The following is an 18104-nucleotide window of genomic DNA, read 5'->3' on the forward strand; positions in this document are numbered from 1 at the left end:
CATTATACAGATCAATGTTTGGATAGGACGTATTATGTCTACGTATTGTACAACCTTAATTGGGTCGGGTGGCCTGTTTGACATATGAAACTTTTTGATTTCTAGCCTAGATGATTTTTACGTTGAAATGTACCAAATGAACGGTCCTGATCTTACACCGCATAGGTACCAAATATCTTGTAATCGTACAAATTTCAAACTTTCATCCGCTGCCGAATACAACACAATGAGTACGAAGTATTGACAGCAACAGAACCCACTGACAATACTCTACCGTTGGTTTGGAAATTTGGTTGGAGTTTGTATTCACACGCATGAGATTCAACTCCTATTCACTCCAATCCAAACACGGTAAACGTCAAATCATAACTTCTAATACAATACAATACATCCCAAAATGCTTATCCAAACAGGCCTTTATTCAATTCAAACTATGACAATGGATTGATAAACAAAAAAAAAAAAAAAAACAAAAGAAGAGTATTTCTTATCTTTTTTGAAAGTTAAACGTCCTAATCGAAATGGCAAAGGTACACGCGAACACAACAGTGAAGATGATGTGCATGAGGGCAACAACTCCCAGGAAATCGTGCTTGAATCCAAAGTAATTCCTCACGTAATCTTTTACCGGCTCACCCGTACCGAATGTATCATCAACATCCCCGTACTGCGACGCAACCATTCCATACATGGTCCATGCAATGGGGTCCAACCAGTAATTCCATCTCCACCATTTAGGAATCCTCTGTAATAAACCCGAAAAGCCTTTTTACCATCTAAACTCTCTTACAAAGCCAGTAATGTAATGATGAGTAGAATTCTCAACTTTACCTTTCTTGGAATTAGAAAGCCTGTGAAGATATTCCATGTCAAGTAGAAAGCAACCGAAATGATGGCTGCAATGTTGTGATTGGGGGTGATACCTACTGTCATCATCCCGAAGTAAGTGAAAGTTAGAAGCATAAAGTACATGAAGAACAGGTACCAGAAGAACTTAACAGCCGTCCATTCATATCCAGTCATTGCATACACAATAGACACATACGCCACGCTCTGCATCAAGACATATGGAAGCTCGACCGTGACCTGCAAATTCAGTGAAAACATTAAGGGCCTGTTTGATTTTCCAAATTCATTGTAAATGCCTTGTAAATAATCAATTATTATGATTTCACTTGTTTGAAAATAGGCAGGTATTTCTGTTTTGAAAAACGGTTTGAAAGGATTGGCTTAAATTTGTGGGCCCCACCATGATGTATATGGTATATCCATGTCGTCCATCTGTTTAACCAAAACATTTTGAAACATGAGCTGAAAAATGAGGCAGATGCTACTGGTACTTGATTAGGCGGGGGGCAGTTTGGTTTCTTGCAACCTCCCTGCAGCAGGAAGAGGCGGTTGTCATTTGAAAGGAAACAACCCCACTTTGGAAGGGCGCACTCGCACTCTTGGCAAAACGCTTTGGAAGAAGAACTCCTTGCCAATAGGGATACACCCAAACGAAAGAGGAGTTCGTATGGCTAAAGCTTGTCACCTTTGCATCTTAAAGTGGGGATGACACCTCTGCTTCAAGCGGTCACTTCATATTATTCTCCTGAGCTGGTGGGTTGGGTGGGGTTAGGAAGGATGTTTCATTGATCAATCAATTCGATGGGAAGAGCTGAACCCTACCCCTGAGGTTTCTAACATTAAGTGGCTCACACCAAAGTAAACAATGACCTCAAGAAGTTTTTAACAATGATGTTCAATTCCCTTTTTCCTGTGGTGTGGTCCACTTGAACTTTGAATCTGCCTCCTTTTTTGGCTCATCCCTAAATTCAATTGGCTTAATGGATGGACAATGTGGATAATCCACATATATCACAGTGGACCCCATATATATTTTGCAGCGTACTTGATTTTAGCGTTGAAAAAAGAAGTCAAATCAAGCCTAGGGAATGACAAGGTAATTACCAAAGAAAATAATTATTACCAATTTGTAATGCATTTACATTTACTTTAGAAAATCAAAACACAAAATCAATGAAAGACTGTTGCGTCAGTTTGTGTGTAAGACAATGCAGAAGTTACCTGTCCTAATGCATACGACAAAGCGGAATACATTCCAGCAGCTCTCTCTCTGTAAAAGACTGTTCTCTCGACGGCCACGACCGGCTGCACAGATGATGCGTTTTGTATTCCAAGGAAGAGAGCGGCAGTATAGATGGAACCCACAGCATTAAGCAGATCCTCTTGCCTTTCGCTGAAATTTTCCAACATCAAAATCTTATTATCTTCAATTCTAATGTTAAAAGGGATACCTCTTAGAGGAGGATCCGGTTTGGAATCTGGGTCAATCTGGATATACCGAATAGCTTACGTTTTGGAGCCGAGATCCCAGAATATTGACCCGAATGCCAAGGCTATGAACATTGTGAACCAAAACCTCACCGCCGTGTACTGCGTATTTCGCCAATATGACCAGTGTTGTTTCCAAAGGCAGGCCATGTATTGTGTATAGAAAGGTTGTGAGTACTGGGTTGGAAAGTGGAGATCTATGGAACCGGGAGGAGGTTTGCTTAGTTCTTCAATTAGAGCTTTGTTTCTCCTGAAACAATTTTCAAATATTTGTTATGGTTGAAGATATTCACGGTGTTTTGAGTCGTAGATGCAGTTGAAAGATGGTCTATTGCCTGACCTACCTATACAGTTCTGAGTTCTTGTACATCACGGCAAAATCAACCCCAAGAGCCTCTTCTTGTACTGGTGAGGTCACCTCCAACATCCACGTTGCAGGATTATAACCGTCTCTTATCTTGCTAATTCCATTGATTCCCTTGATAAAACAAAACTCGAATCCATTAGCATAGAAACTAGGAGATCACTCGTTTGGGAGCATGGATTCGGAACCCCCTGGATTTGAAATCATTCTATTGTGTTTGGTACCCTGGATTGGGATCCAAAAGTAGCTATGCATGGTATATTCACGGGGGTTTGAATTTAATTACTAAATCAACTTTAATATCTCAAATTAATGAACAAATGTAATGTTTGACATAATGGTCGTGATAAGCCCGCTGAAATATATACTTTGCCCGAAAATGATGAAATTTCATGTCCGGGTGGGCCACAAGCACAAGATCATGTTTGAGTGACTAACCAACGATTTTTAAACCATTGATTTAAATGAACAATGTTTAGACAGAGCTGATCATTATATTAAAGTAATTTATAGTGATGCAATTGATAATCTAATTGTTTTGGGATATCGTTAGTGGGTCATATGCCCGATAGTTTAATAGTCTAGTGACACATATATTACACGTGCAACTATTCGAAGGATTTTAGATGTAATCCAAGCTCTCACGGTAGATTTCCCCTTGTGCCAAACGACCTAGAGAATAAAATTCATTACCTCAAAGTACTTTATCAGGTGGAAAGAATTGTGCCCAAGCGGACCCACGTATATTTCTTCACCCCCTCTCTTCAATAGAAGAAGCTACAGTTGGGCAATAAGCAGATCTCCAATGCATTAGCAGATCAATTTATAAATTAAAGAAAAAAAAAAAAGACAACAAAATCACAACTTGTTTCATTTCAATCTCCTCTTACCTCATCAAAAGCTTCGAATATATCAATGCTCGGTTGGTGAATTGTGCACACCACTGTCCTTCCAGTGTTGACTGTGTTCCTCACCGTTCTCATCACAATTGCTGCAGCCCTTGCATCAAGTCCGGACGTAGGTTCATCCATGAATATTATGGAGGGGTTTGCGACGAGCTCGACAGCAATAGTCATTCTCTTACGTTGCTCGGTCGATAGCCCATTAATGCCGGGCAACCCCACCAACGAACCCCTCAAAGATGTCAGCTCTACAAGCTCCATGACTTCCTCGACGAACATCTGGGCCCACCACTTTACCAGTAAGCCAACACCCAAAAAGAGATAATTAAGAAACAGATGAGAATTGACAGCACTGACCTTTCTTGTTGTGGAGTCAACTTCACCGGGCAATCGAAGCCACGCAGAGTAGGTGAGAGATTCATGGACTGTGACATGAGGAGAGTGGATGTCGTTTTGTTCACAGTATCCGGATATACGAGCAAACGTTTCCTGCTTCTTGGGATAACCAGATATTGTAATGTTTCCCTCTATATATCCACCGGTCTTCCTTCCAGCCAACACATCCATTAGAGTAGTCTTACCAGCACCACTAACACCCATAAGAGCTGTAAGAACTCCTGGCCTAAAGGCTCCATTCACACCTTTTAAGAGCTCCAACCGATCTTCTGGAAAACCTTGAGATTTCATTTCCTGCGAGTTCATGTTTAATGAGAAATTCATATGTTTGTGTTGAAGCTGCAGATTTTAGCAGTTATCCGAAGCTACCTCTGGCATGTCTACGGAGTATCGGATATTATCGAAGGTGATTGAAAGTGGTGCAAATGGAAGAATCATTCCCTTCTTTTTGCTCTGACTGGCACTGGAAACGGCTTCTTCTTGCCCTTCTGAGACAGTGTTGTTCCTTGTTTCATTACTTCTTGCTGCAATTGCATGAATTGATTTCATCAACAATTATGAAGTATAAACTATAACAGACAATTAGACAAGAGTTGAATCCTACCCCTCAAAGTCCATGGATTTTTAATTTGTACAAGTGTTGCCAATGGATTAGTTATTCAGATCAATGAGATGATGGGCCTCTTTGTGAGAGGCCCATGTTCCAAGGTCTCCCCAAGTTGAAATATCTTTGGCCTTTTCCAGTTGAGTATAATAGAACATTTCTATATTACTTTCCTAACTATCTGCCAGCTGGCCAACAAATTGAAAGATTAGGATTGCCATATGAGAGATTTTTAGGTCATGGAAGGTGAGAAAGGTGTCTTCAAACTTATAAAAGTGATGTAGAGCGGGTCACGTACAATTTCATGGCCAATATGGACTAGAAAAGACCCAATGGAGGCAGAAGTGATCCGGACCGTCAGAACTTAAAACGTGTTTATCTCGCAAACTGAAATGAATCCAACATGCTATATATGATTTTGGGGTAGGACGAGGTACTTTAGCCACCCAACCCCGCTATACCAGGTTGCGCATGCCAAATTTGCGAGATTCCATCAGATCAACAGTTGAATTTCTATTTTATTTTTGTTTTTACTATTTATAGTAAGTTTTAGTTTGATTATAACTCTTCATCCGTTTGGCTTTAGGAGTTAACTCTAACATGAAAAGTGCTTAGAATAATTAGGAGAGTAGCATGGTTGAGCCAAATGGGACACTATTTTTTGCCGAAAACCATGAGGTATAGTGGAAATCACGACTGTTTATAAATAGTAAATGTAAGTCATGATTTATAGGAGTTTTAGTTATAGTATGATTCCGAAACTTCTTCCTAGGGTTTATGTTATTATTTAAGAGGTTGTAAGTTTGTTTTTCATCATGAATCAATTTATTTCAATTTTTAATAGAATTTATTTCTATTTTTTAATCTCTCCTGGTGGATTTGAGGCATCTATGTGAGGAGTCCAAAGAAGCTCTGTGGATTCGGAGTAATTATCCCTGCGTCAAAAAGAGTCCAGTCACTGAACCATTGGCCTCACTCGTAAAAACTGAAAACGTAAGGAGACTCTGTGTACTGGGGTCGAGAATCATAAAATTCCTCATTGAGAAATGGACTGAGTCTACATTCTGGTCTGCTGTTGTCCACGGAGCTCTCTATAAGTTCTCCCGTTCTGTTTGCATGTTTCTCTCTCAAGGCTTCTTCAGATAGAACTGCTTGCGCTCTCCCAAATGCTGCAGACGTTTGAAACAAACAAGTTTACGAAGCTGTGGAAATCTTTAACGATTTTCTAGATTGGAGTGGTACACACATGAGGGTAGAGCATACTCACGGTTAAGATAATGAAGAGCCAAGGGACAAATGGCATTGAATAAGAATACATAACCAACCACTGCAGCTAAACCGAGCCAATACCAATATGCGTGAACAAAGATTCCGCGGGACGTTAGGACTTCTTCTCCCAGTGGTACCGTAGATCCTGGACGAAACTGTAAAACAGTGCCAAATACGAAATTTAAGCTAGTTTCCTGCTCAAATGAAAATCTTTCTAACTACATAAAAAAAGATCCTTACATGGTTCCAACTATGCCCAAGGAATTCATTGACAGAGATCGCATTCTGCCCATACATCAAGGGTGAGGACCAATAGCCCCATTTCCACCATTTCTTCACATTATCTGTACCCAAACAGAGAATATTGTTTAAGTAACATCCTGGGAAGTATGTTGGGAGCATAGTTAGCAGGGCGCGTGGAAAGAAAAATGGTACGACAAATGTTCGAATTTAATTTGGTCTTGAAGGTTAGAAACATGGTATAAAAAATTTGGTCAGAACAGAAATTCCAAAAGTTTTGGAGAATGACAACTTTGAGTTTAATATGGTTTGGACTCATAAAAAATGGCGAGAAAAAACAGCTATATATGTGCATAAATGTGTCTATATATTATGTATACATGAGGTTAATATATAGAACTTTTATTAAAATAATTAGAATTTTTATATGCGTGAAGAATAATGTATAAAATCAGTCTAATTAGAATTTCTATGTAGGTATCATTTCCCTTGCTGTCCCAAATGCTCAGTAAATTCAACATAAGCCACCCCATTGAAATATTCAATTGAATTTGTAGTTGGGGATACTCCCTAATGCTTCCTCAGTTTACTAGTGCATATATCAGCAAAATTTAGTTGGGCATTTCATAAATTTGTAGGAAAGCAGTTTTTACTTGTGCATATTACCTCGAGACAAGAGGAACCCACCCATCGCCGCCACCAAAAGAAGTACAAAAGATCCGAATGTATTTGCGACGATCATAGTCCTCCCAAAAGAAGCAATGACTCGAAACAGTGCAGAGGCCATCTGGTTATTGGCCAGAACTATCAAGTAGTGCTTAAAAAACCTGCACCAAGCATTTTGCAGCGATAGCTTAGTAGTTATGCAATGTAGGGAATTTGAAATCAATCTCTTTCTTTGATCTTACCTCCCAGCATTTGAATCAAAGCCAATCACATAATAAGTGAGGCCAACGTGGATAGCAACTTCCACGATCGATACCGGGATCCTGAGGATCCATATAGGTAGGTAGTAGGCCCATGCAGGAAAGAAAAGGAGGTCTCTGTGCTTGTAGAAAACAGGAAGCTTTAGAATGGTCATCGCAAGCTCTGAAAACCCGTTGAACATAGATACGAAAAGTGTAAAAAATAGAGCACCCATAAAGATCCCACCATCAGTTATTGTATCACGGTGCATCTTGGTACGCAGGAAGACAGTCATTGTGATTATCGAGATGAAGATGAGCTGAGATAGGAAAGAAAGCATGATTTAAGGTTGTCGCACCTGTAGAGAGAGAGAGAGAGAGAGAGAGAGAGAGAGAGAACTCTTGGAATTAAAGAGAGTTTATTCAAGTAGTGAAGTTACTCACTTGCGATATCCTGAAGATGAAGACGAACGAGTTCCTCTTCATTAGCAAATATTCTCTTGCGGTGCAGGCCTTCAATAGTTCCTTCATGCTAGCGCCGAATCCGGAAGTTGTTAGAGCGGCAGGATGGCTCTTGCTCTTGTCAAACGGGATGGCCAGTTCGTCTCCTAATTTCTTGCCAACATGGAATGACTGGAAGGCCTCCGCGAATGCCTTGACAGGAATGTAACTGTAAGGTTCATCTTGGTTTACCCAATACTGCTGCTGATCTTTCCTTGACGTAACCTGTTTACTCAAAATAGGAGTCAGTGTTGGCTACTCCATGTTATAACATTTTATGTGCATTTGGAAGTAAGTCAGGACTCAATGTACATAGGGATTGCATTTGGAACTTTATGTTAGAACATGTTCAGTTTGATATTTGGGGTTGGCAAACTTACTTCTTGCAAAAAATCTGCAACGCCTTTTCTCTCAGGGCATTTGAAGCCCATGGATTCAAAGAACTCGAGCACATTCTCACGAGGCCCCTGATACACAATCTCCCCCTCCGATAGAAGAATAATGTCATCAAAGAGATCATAAGTCTCTGGTGCTGGCTGAAGCAGAGAAATAAGTGCCGTTACATTGAGAATGTGAATGGATTGCCTGAGTGCATTCACAATCTGAAAAGTAGTGGAGCTATCTAGACCGGTGGATATCTCATCCATGAACAATGCCCTTGCAGGTCCAACAAGCATCTCTCCTTCACAGTAGAAAAGAAACAGTATGTGCATGAGATGCTAAGGAATTTATTAATTTTTTTTTTTATTTAAAAAAAGCCCCATTCCCACATTACAATCTCAATCATTCTTATGGTGTCTGTTCTACCTGTCGTTACACGCTTCCTTTGTCCCCCGGATATTCCCCTCAACATTTCATCTCCTACCAGGGTATCAGCGCAGACTTCTAGTCCTAGAATCTGTAGTTTGGAGAGGAACATAAAATATAGATAATTTTATCTTTAGGATTCTGAGATCCTTCAAATGTTAAATTAAAGCTTTGTGAAAAATGATACTTTTCTTTATTCATAGTACATACCTTAATAATGTAATCAGTAACTACACCAGCCTCTTCCCCTGGCAATGCTGCTGCCTGCAAAATAGGTAGAAAATATCATGTGGAAAGAAAATGGGGCATGCAAATCAGGACTTCAGAATTATGGGAATTACATGGACTGGTCAGAAGTTACTCAAAGCTTAGAAAAGCAATTTCCCAAGGGTTTTACTTTGTGCTTGGATCTGTTTAATTTTGTCTATATTTAGAACAAGATATTTATCTTTGATGAACTGGTGAAGAAATGAACAAGGGATGTGGGAAAGATCATGGGATGCATTCATGCTATGGCTAAAAGCCACCTGATAGATGCACACCAGTTTTGAACAATGTTTCGAGTTTCAATGATAAAAAGAGCTATAATTGATGACAACTTCAAGGATGAAGAATTCACATGAGATGTTAGGTGGATGATGATCTACAAAATCTGTGGAGAAAGAAGATATTAATGTTTTAGAACATGACTGATGATGAATGTGTATCCTTTTATGGATACCACTTTTTTAGGATATAAATTGATCCAATGGAGCCATTAAGTTGTAGCATTATGGAAAAATAAGGCAAACCATGGTAAGTAGTGTTACAACATCAACATCAACCACCAAAGAAGGGCCCAAAATAATGATAGTTTCAAGTTATTAGAGTACATGTATGTTTTTACTTTTACCCAGATGCTCCCTTAGGACACCATTCCACTTCTATGATTATGCTCTTTGTTGAGGGTCAAATATTGCATATTAGACCCCAGTTATTACTTGGTTTTATAAACATGATAATGCTTAATGACCTATTTTAATCGTGTTCATGTTGCAGGGTGAATTTAGGAGCTTAGATTGAAAAGGGGTACTAAAGGCATGGATTTGATGCTCAAAAATCACCAAGGCAAAGGACGAATCATAAGACACTGAGATCAAAGAATTACACGCCAAAGATCTAAGAAAATTAAGTGATCAACGATAAAGAGCCTGAAAGTCGTCCTGAATGCAAGATCAGAAGGTTCCCACCATTCGTTTCACTCAAAAAATTATATCTGGCCTGAAGACCCTAAATTAACCACACATGTATAATTTCAGCCATTGGATCTTTGTGCAAGTGACCCAACGGACAGATCATCCCATAAATCACTAATCTGTGGCCCACCTGATATATGGATTTGCTTCAATTTTGGTATAAACCCCTTAAATGAGGTGGCAAAACGGATGGAAGGAGCAGATTCCTCACGAACATCATATTGGACCCCACATGGGGTCGTACGAGTGCACGGGTGGTGCACTAGTCCCACACTGCACCAGACCCGGTGCTCGGTCAAGGATCGGGTTGACCCGACCCTTCTTCGCAAAGGAGACAGTGTGCGGACGTTGTCTCGCCGGGCAATTTTAGTGGGCCACCATCATGGTCCTGATGGACGATCGGGACCATCCATTCGATCCAGGGGGTGGCCACGACCCCAGCCATGGTGGCCTTTTGGTCCCAGGCACGTGTATGCACGTAAATCACCGAAAAATGCAAGATGAACGGCGAGAAGATTTGATACAGTGGGCCGCACCAAATTCGACCAAAACCACTCTTTTCTAACCGAAATTTCGCCAGGAATCTAATGAACGAGGTGAATTTCTTGAAAACATCACTGTAGAGCCCACCGAATACATCAGTGGAAGAAAATTAGTAGCTTACGCATGCCTGGGAAAAATCGGACGTTGCGAGGAGTTGTACGGCACAGATAACTGTTGGATGACTGGTCCAAACCGTCCAAAATCTTGGGAAGGGGGTTTTTACCCCGACCATGGAGCCAAAATTAGTTCGCGGGACATCTTCTGGCTGAAAATTCCGTCCAAACGCAACTTGGTTTGCTTTTCGCGGCTGCGCACGTTGCATGTGCTGCGTAAGGAACTTATGCCTTCTCCTCACCGACCCTACCCGACCGCCTCATGAAGCTTATAAAAGAGAGAGAGAGAGAGAGAGAGAGAGAGAGAGAGAGAGAGAAGGACATAAGAAAGGCATTCCAGGTGTGAAGCATGAGAGAGAGATAGAAGAGGCATGCGGCTGGTTCTTGGTGGGAATTTTTCTTCCTTTTCATTTCATTGTTTTGTTTATATCTTTTCTTTAAGAGTTTTAGTCATCATGATTATGATAAGCTAAACTTATTAACTAGGGCTAAGAGGTGAAGCTTGTACTATAATGGGGTGTTTATGACTTTAATTCATGTTACGTTGAACTATCTTTGATTTGGTATGATTATAAAGAATATTCATAGTTTTTAATGATTTATTGTGACTTAATTAATTACAATGGATCTGCGATAGCTTTGAGTATGTTCTTTTCATTATTATGATTGTGAGCGTAGGAGCCATGTTGTTCACCATCGTCTCATGGACATGGTTGGATGATGAAATCCTTCCTAACGTTCATAATTCTTTCAGATTGGTTATGAATTTGTTAAATTCCGTTGTTTACTTTGTCTCATGGGCATGGTTTTGTGATGGAATCAATTCTAATTTTCATACCTTTCATCTCTTAAAAACTGGATCAAAGGAAGTTCAGATTTGGTTTATAATGAAATATATTCCAATTGAATGAAGATAGGACTCTAAATCTAGTTGTGACTGTGAATCAAGCATAGATCTCCCTGATCTCTACAAGTGGATCCTTGGCACCCTAGTTTCCCACCTTTTAATTTTACAAGTTTTAGTTAAAACTATTCATAATTATTCTCTTAAATTCTTCTAGTTTATATTACGTCTTCGTCTAGTTCTAGTTCGAGTTACTTTTAAAATACGTACAAGGTTCAGTCCCTGTGGATTCGACCTCGGTCTTACCGAGATTATTACTACATCGCAACCCTATACTTGGAGTGGTGAACACTCTTAACAAGGTTAGAGAGATCACTCTTCTTCTTATTTCTTCACACCTATTTTTTCCTTCTCTTTAATATGGTATTAGATACGGGGTTTTTCTTGCAGAGTTTGTACCTTCTGTTTCTCTTCCCTCTTTTTTGTTCATTTATTTTTTATTTTTCTCATCTTTGTTGACAGCAGTGGCCACCAGTGACACTAACAGAAGAATTGCCGATAGACACTTACATCGGTGCCAATGGTAACAGTGTTGATATCGGGGTGCACCGATGCCAGTAGCAGTGGTGGTACCCATTACGCCTTTTGTGGGTCCCGTAGATGTAGCCAAACCCCCACTTGGAAGGCTCTTATCACATCTCTTCTTTGTTGTGACATCCAAAAAAGCATCCTAAGTCCATACTGGACTGTGATCGGAATATATACATGTCACCTAAGAGATCGTGGTTTCAATATCGGATGCTAGTATGTTGTGATTTGGGTTCCTTCCAATTGTTTGTGGTTCAGCCCTATTCATAGTATTCTTCCTAGTTATACATATGGGAGACAGTAATGGCATGGTGATTAGAAAATAACTAGAGTTGGGGGGCTAGTTATCTAGATCAACACCCGGGATTCATAATTACCACAATAAAGCTTGATGGAGCCAACTATTTGAACTGGTTGTAGTCAGCCAAGATGTTAATTGGTGGCTGCAAGAAATTGTGGTATATCACTGGCAACAAGAAAAGCCAAAGGAAAATGAGCCGTCCCGTGAAGACTAAGAAAACGAAATCTTACTATGGTGTTCTGGTTGGTCCACTCTATGCAACATAGAATTAGTTGATGTTATGTATGACAACCAAAGAAATTTGAGACACTGTTGTGGACATTATTATGATATTAGTGAGGATATGGACAGCATAATATTGATAGATCGGGCTGATTTACTTGTTGATGAGTTTTTATGTGGGTCAAAATATCTTTCATAATGGGCCAAACCCATAGACCCATTAATGGACCATGCAATATGGTACCCATGATACACATTCGGGTGCACAAAATGTCTTTTGGTGATTTTTAAGTCATGATTTTTACTTTATTTTTGGATGAAATTTAGTTTGTTTTTGTTTTTCTTTTGCCTCACTTAACTAGATAGAGGTAGTTTAGTCTTTTCCCTTTAAAATAAAATTGTAGAGTTGAAATTATAACATTAAACTCATAATTATGTTTTGATGTAAGGCCCATATTAGTTCTAGGGCTTTTCTTTTGTTCCCTTTCATATAAAACTCAATAACAAAAATTGTCCAGAAGCTTTTGTGAGATTTTCTTATCTTTTTACAAGCTTTGGGCTAGGATTCGTACAACCGCATATTTGTAAGTGTGGCGCTTATGATTCAGGCCATCAAAATTGATGAGAGCTTCAATTATTCACCAGTTTTTGCATATTTTTACCTTTCATTGGAAGTAGAAGAATCTCTATCTTAGATTCAATTAGTTGAAGGATTGATGTTATATATGACAACCAAAGAAATTTGAGACACTATTGTAGACATTGTTATGATCTTGAAGACAACATAATATTGATGGATCAGGCTAATTTACTTGCTGATGATTTTGGCATGGATCCAAAAATCTTCCATAATGGTCCAAACCCTGACGCAAGGATGAACATGATGAGGTTGATCACCGTTTTCCTCAAGGATAACTACTTCGAATCTACGAAGCTTCTCTGGACTCCTCACAAATTAAGACTTCTCGAATTCAAAAGGAAAATGTAAGAAAATAGAAATAATATTCTAGAAAATTCGCAAATTGATTGATGAAATGAATACACCCCTTTAAATAGGGATACTAAGCCACATAATAAATTTCAGAATCATACTAAAACTAAAACTCCTAGAAATCGTGACTTACTATAAATAGTAAACTTACTATTTATAGACATTCGTGATGTCTACTAGTGCGCATGGTTTTCGGCCAAAATAGTAAGTGTCCTATTTGGCCACACCATGACATTCCCCTAACTTTTCTAAGAACTTTTCATGTTGGGCGCAACTCCTAAAGCCCAATGGTTGAAGACTTATAATCAAACTAAAACTTACTATAAATAGTAAAAATGGAATTAAAATGGGGATTCGTCCATCGATCTAGTGGTATTTCCCAAATCCGACATGCATAATCCAGCATAGTGGGGTTGGGTGGCTAAAGTAGCTCGTCCTACCCCAAAATCATATATGGTACGTCTGATAACTCATTTCGATTTGTGAGATACATCCGTTTGAAGTTCTGATGGTCCGAATCACCTCCATCTCCAATCGGGCTTTTTCTGGTCCATTTAGGCCATGAAACTATTTGCATCCCTCTCTACATCAAACGCATAGACCCATCAATGGACCATGCATTATGATACCCATAGCACACATTCAGGTCCACAAAAAATGTCTTTTGGTGGCATTTTTCTTAAGTTGCAATTTTTTACTTTATTTTTGGATGAATTTTAGTTTAATTTTGCTTTGCTTATGCCTTGCTTAAGTAGATAGGGGTAGTTTGGTGTAGGGTCGTATGCTTGTTTTGTAGCAAGGTAACCTTCTGGACAAGGTGAAAGGTATGCTTTTCCTAGACAAGGTTGGGCTCGGCTCCATTAGGGAAGGTTCTCGAGTTGAGGGAAGCCGAAGATAAGCCTTTGTTTTTCTCTTTTTGTATAGTGTTTTCTTTTCTTCCTGTTTCTATGATAGGCGTTCCCTGGGTTCTTTTTTCTCCCGGGGGACCCCCGAATGTAAATATTGGCCACTGATATATGGAAAGCTCCTTTAAAAAAATAAAAAATAAATTAAAAAAAAAAAAGTAGATAGGGGTAGTTTAGTCTTGTTTCTTTAAAATGAAATTGGAGGGTTGAAATTATAATATTCAATTCATAGTTATGTTTTAATGTAAGGCCCATATTAGTTCTAAGGATTTTCTTTTATTCCCTTTCATATAAAACTCAATAATAAAAAATTGTCCAGCAACCTTTGTGACATTTTCTTATCTTTTTTACAAGCTTTGGGTTAGGGTTTGTGCAATTGCATATTTGCACATGTGGGGCGTATATTCAGGCCATCAAAATTAGTGAGAGCTTCAATTATTCATTGGCTTTTGTATTTTATTTTATTTTTCCCTTTTGTTGGTAGTAGAAGAATCTCTATCTTGGATTGAGTGTGTTTAGGGCATGATTTGGTCCGAGGGTTTGATACAACTGAATGTGGTTGCCGGCTCAAGAGTAGAGCTAACATCGTTAACCCTGAGGGGGATCCTACCATCGTTGACTCAATGTTTAACAGTGTTAGCAAACTTCATCAAGAGGTGTCAGTCTTCGTGCTTCTCGCTCTTTCTATACTACTAGTACATCAAGTGATCAATCAGGTGTATTTGCAAACCATATGTCAAGATCCATGTCTTGTCCCTCTACATCTTGGATCATTATTTCTAATTCTACTGATCACATGGCATGTTAAGAAGGTAACTTCTTCTCATGCTCACATCTTTCCCATCGTATTAAATTAGTTGATGGATCTTATTCTAAAGTTTTTGAAAAAGGATCTCATCAATATTGCGCAGTACAACTTTGGCATACATATATGGGTCATGTGTCATTTTCGTTCCTTACGGTTTTATTTCCAAGTAAATTTCATTAGAATGTTAGATTTCAATGTGATACGTGTCAAACTACATATCATGTTAGTGAAAATAAAAGTGTTGTTCCTTTTTACTTGGTTCACTCTAATGTGTGGGGCTCTGACCCTGTTGTTTTTGTTTCTAGATTTAGATATTTTATCCTGTTTGTTTGTTGATGATTATTCTTGTTTTACCTAGGTATATCTTAAGAAAAATAGAAGCGGAGCTATTAGTTGTAAAATTGTTTGATAAAATGGTCTATACTCACCTTGGTGCCTGGATTAGAATCTTTCAGTATGACAATTCTAAGGAATATACATGACATAATCTGAAGAACTACTTCTCTAATCGTTACACACACACCTTAGTAGAATGGAATTGCTGAATGAAAACATTGGCATCTTTTTAGGAGAATAAAAATCATTTTGATAGGAATGATGCTTCTAAAGGCCTATTGGGATGAGGCAGTTCTCACTTCAACTTATATGATTGACAAGATGCCTTGACTTTCACTTGGGAATAATTATTGCGCTTCATTTTCTAAAACATTATTTTTTGTTTAGTAATTCCCCTAAGGTGTTTTGTGTGTATATTTTATTCATGTTTTGAGCATTTTTGAGATAAGTGGGCTCCCCAATCCATAAGGTGTAGTTTTTAGGATATGCATCAACACAAAAAGGGTATTAGTTTTATTCCTCCACAACTAGGAAGAAGTATATTTTGAGAAATTTCACATTCTTAAATAATATTCCCTAGTTCCTCTCTATGATAACTGATACTAACCCTTCATGTGCAGATGTACTTCCTCTTCTGGTTAAAATCGATACTATTGCTCATTTCTCTATGCTCTCTAAAAAACCTCTTTAGCTGTTCACTTGCAAAAAGAAAAGGGAACAACCTTATGAGATATGATCGCCTGCCGCCTGTCCAACGACTCAGTTCCAGAGCCTCATGACATTCACCCAATCACCTGTTGAGAACCAATATCTCCATCCATTCTTCTCATTGCACTTCGTAAAGCTACATGCATGCCTGCTAGTCTTGAATGATACAAATCTAGTACCTTTCATCCTATAAGAAATTGCTTTCATATAAGAAAATTTCTTTTTTCTTTCAAAGCTTTTGTTTCCTCTATTTCTATTGTGTCTATTACTTCCAGAGTTACAGATGCTTAACAAGATCCTTTTTAGAAAGTAATTATGATGAAAGAAATGGAAACTCTCAATAAATACGAAACTTGGGTCCTCATTGACTTATTAGAAGGAAAACACGTTGTTGAGCATAATGGATGTACACATTGAAATATAACCCCGATGGTTCTATTACTTGACAAGAAGTCCATCTTGTTGCTAAGGGGTTTAGACAACAATTTGGCTTTGATTACCACAAGACGTTTGCCCCCATCACCAAGTTGAACTTGATATGAGTTCATTTGGCTATAGCTGCTCATCATCACTGGCCACTTCACCAGTTAGATATAGAGAATGCTTATAGTGATCTTCAATAGGAAGTATCTATGTCACTCCTCTGGATTTCATCCTTTAGACTCTAAATGCAAAGTATACAAGTTGAAGAAAGCGTTATATCCTCCATCATAGTTTTGTACAATTTAATGAATTCATCTCTCATATTTGCTTCCAGCGTAATGCTTGTGATCACTTCATATTTGTGGAAAGATTTTGCTCCTCTTCAACTATGTTAGCAACCTATGTCAATGATATTACTATTTGGTGATAGATGAGATAAAAGCTAGGGAAGAGTATTCTATAGGCACCTTTGAGAATAAAGATATGGGATTGTCGAAAATTTTCTTAGAATTGTAGTTGCCCAATCCAAGTTAGGGATATTTATCTCGTAGTATAAATATTCCCTTGACCTTCTTTAAGAGAATAGCATGCTGAATGTTCTTTACGAATACATTGTTACTTGAAGTCTTCACCTAGAAAGGATCTTTACTCAGATTGCGGTAATCTTCATGCTAGTGTGTATTGCGATGTAGATTGGACTGGTTCATCTACTTATGGGCCATTGTTAACTTTTTTTTTCTTTTTCTTTTTCTTTTATTATTATTATTATTATTATTATTATTATTATTTTATTTTATTTCCGGGGGGGGGGGGGGAGGGGGGGATATAATATGATTTCTTGGAAGAGCAAGAAAGAAACCGTCATCACTTACTCATATGCTGAAGGTGAGTACTTCACTGTGGGTCATGCTATATGCGACGATACCTCATTTCAACACTGAGGTCTTGGTATGGATTCCCTAGTGGAGGTGGCTAACAGTGGAGTGTGTACTGACAGTGGTGTGTAATAACAAGCTAACCCAAAAAATAAAAATAAAAAAGAAGTCATTTGGCTTTAGTCTCTTCTTAGAGATCTTGGGGTTAAGGCACCTGTGCCCATTTCACTCTATTACGGTAACCAAGCCACAGTTAATATTGTATCTAATCCAAGAAAGCATATCAAGATGAATTGTCATTTCATCTGCGTCAAGATATCCTTTGGATTGTCAATATTTCATCCATGACAAGATATCCTCTAGGTTGATTTCTACATTCCATGTTCATTCCAAGGATTAAGTTATCGATATTCTTACCAAGGATAACGTTCGCTCTTCTCACCTTTGTGATCTCATGGGTAAGCTAGGAAAGTTTGATATCTATGCTCCAGCTTGAGGGAGTATGTTGAGTATGTGTGTTTATACTTTTACTTTGATGCCTCCTCAGGACACCATTCCATTTGTATATATTAAGCTCGTAATAAATTAAGTTAGGGAGATCGTTTTTCTTCCTAACGAATAATTTTCTCCAAATCTCTTCTCCCTTCTTTTCAATAGAAGTGAATGTTTGAAGAAGACGCCTCACAAGAGCAAGTTGCTTCTAACTCGAGGGTGAGATCCTTCCGCCGGTAAAGACTATTGTTGGTAGAAATGGTGGTCATGCAAAAGTAATGCTCTAGGATTATCATTACTACCATAAACAAGTGGAAAGCCGAAGAAACACCAACAAAATAATTTTCTATGAATATTTATATAGTGAGTTCCAAAGGTACAACGTCATGTTCTAG

At 38.5% G+C, this 18104-nt stretch overlaps 1 protein-coding gene across 1 annotated transcript in view; it reads right to left on the reverse strand.

Moving 5' to 3' along the window:
• Positions 1-440: 440 nt before the first annotated feature.
• The window catches only part of LOC131255530 (pleiotropic drug resistance protein 1-like), a 29112-nt gene continuing 11448 nt past the window's right edge, over positions 441-18104 (reverse strand). Inside the window, exons 7-24 of the mRNA XM_058256266.1 lie at positions 8536-8589; positions 8326-8416; positions 7899-8200; positions 7462-7743; positions 7021-7337; positions 6779-6939; positions 6113-6216; positions 5871-6027; positions 5665-5772; positions 4369-4523; positions 3961-4293; positions 3592-3882; positions 3395-3478; positions 2682-2815; positions 2360-2587; positions 2071-2242; positions 832-1086; positions 441-745 (exon numbers count right to left, since the gene is read on the reverse strand). Coding sequence (XP_058112249.1) covers positions 488-745; positions 832-1086; positions 2071-2242; positions 2360-2587; positions 2682-2815; positions 3395-3478; positions 3592-3882; positions 3961-4293; positions 4369-4523; positions 5665-5772; positions 5871-6027; positions 6113-6216; positions 6779-6939; positions 7021-7337; positions 7462-7743; positions 7899-8200; positions 8326-8416; positions 8536-8589 — 3486 coding nt within the window. The 3' untranslated portion in view covers positions 441-487. The remainder of the gene's footprint in view (positions 746-831; positions 1087-2070; positions 2243-2359; positions 2588-2681; positions 2816-3394; positions 3479-3591; positions 3883-3960; positions 4294-4368; positions 4524-5664; positions 5773-5870; positions 6028-6112; positions 6217-6778; positions 6940-7020; positions 7338-7461; positions 7744-7898; positions 8201-8325; positions 8417-8535; positions 8590-18104) is intronic.

This window comes from Magnolia sinica, chromosome 1, assembly GCF_029962835.1.
Source record: "Magnolia sinica isolate HGM2019 chromosome 1, MsV1, whole genome shotgun sequence".
NCBI lineage: Eukaryota > Viridiplantae > Streptophyta > Magnoliopsida > Magnoliales > Magnoliaceae > Magnolia > Magnolia sinica.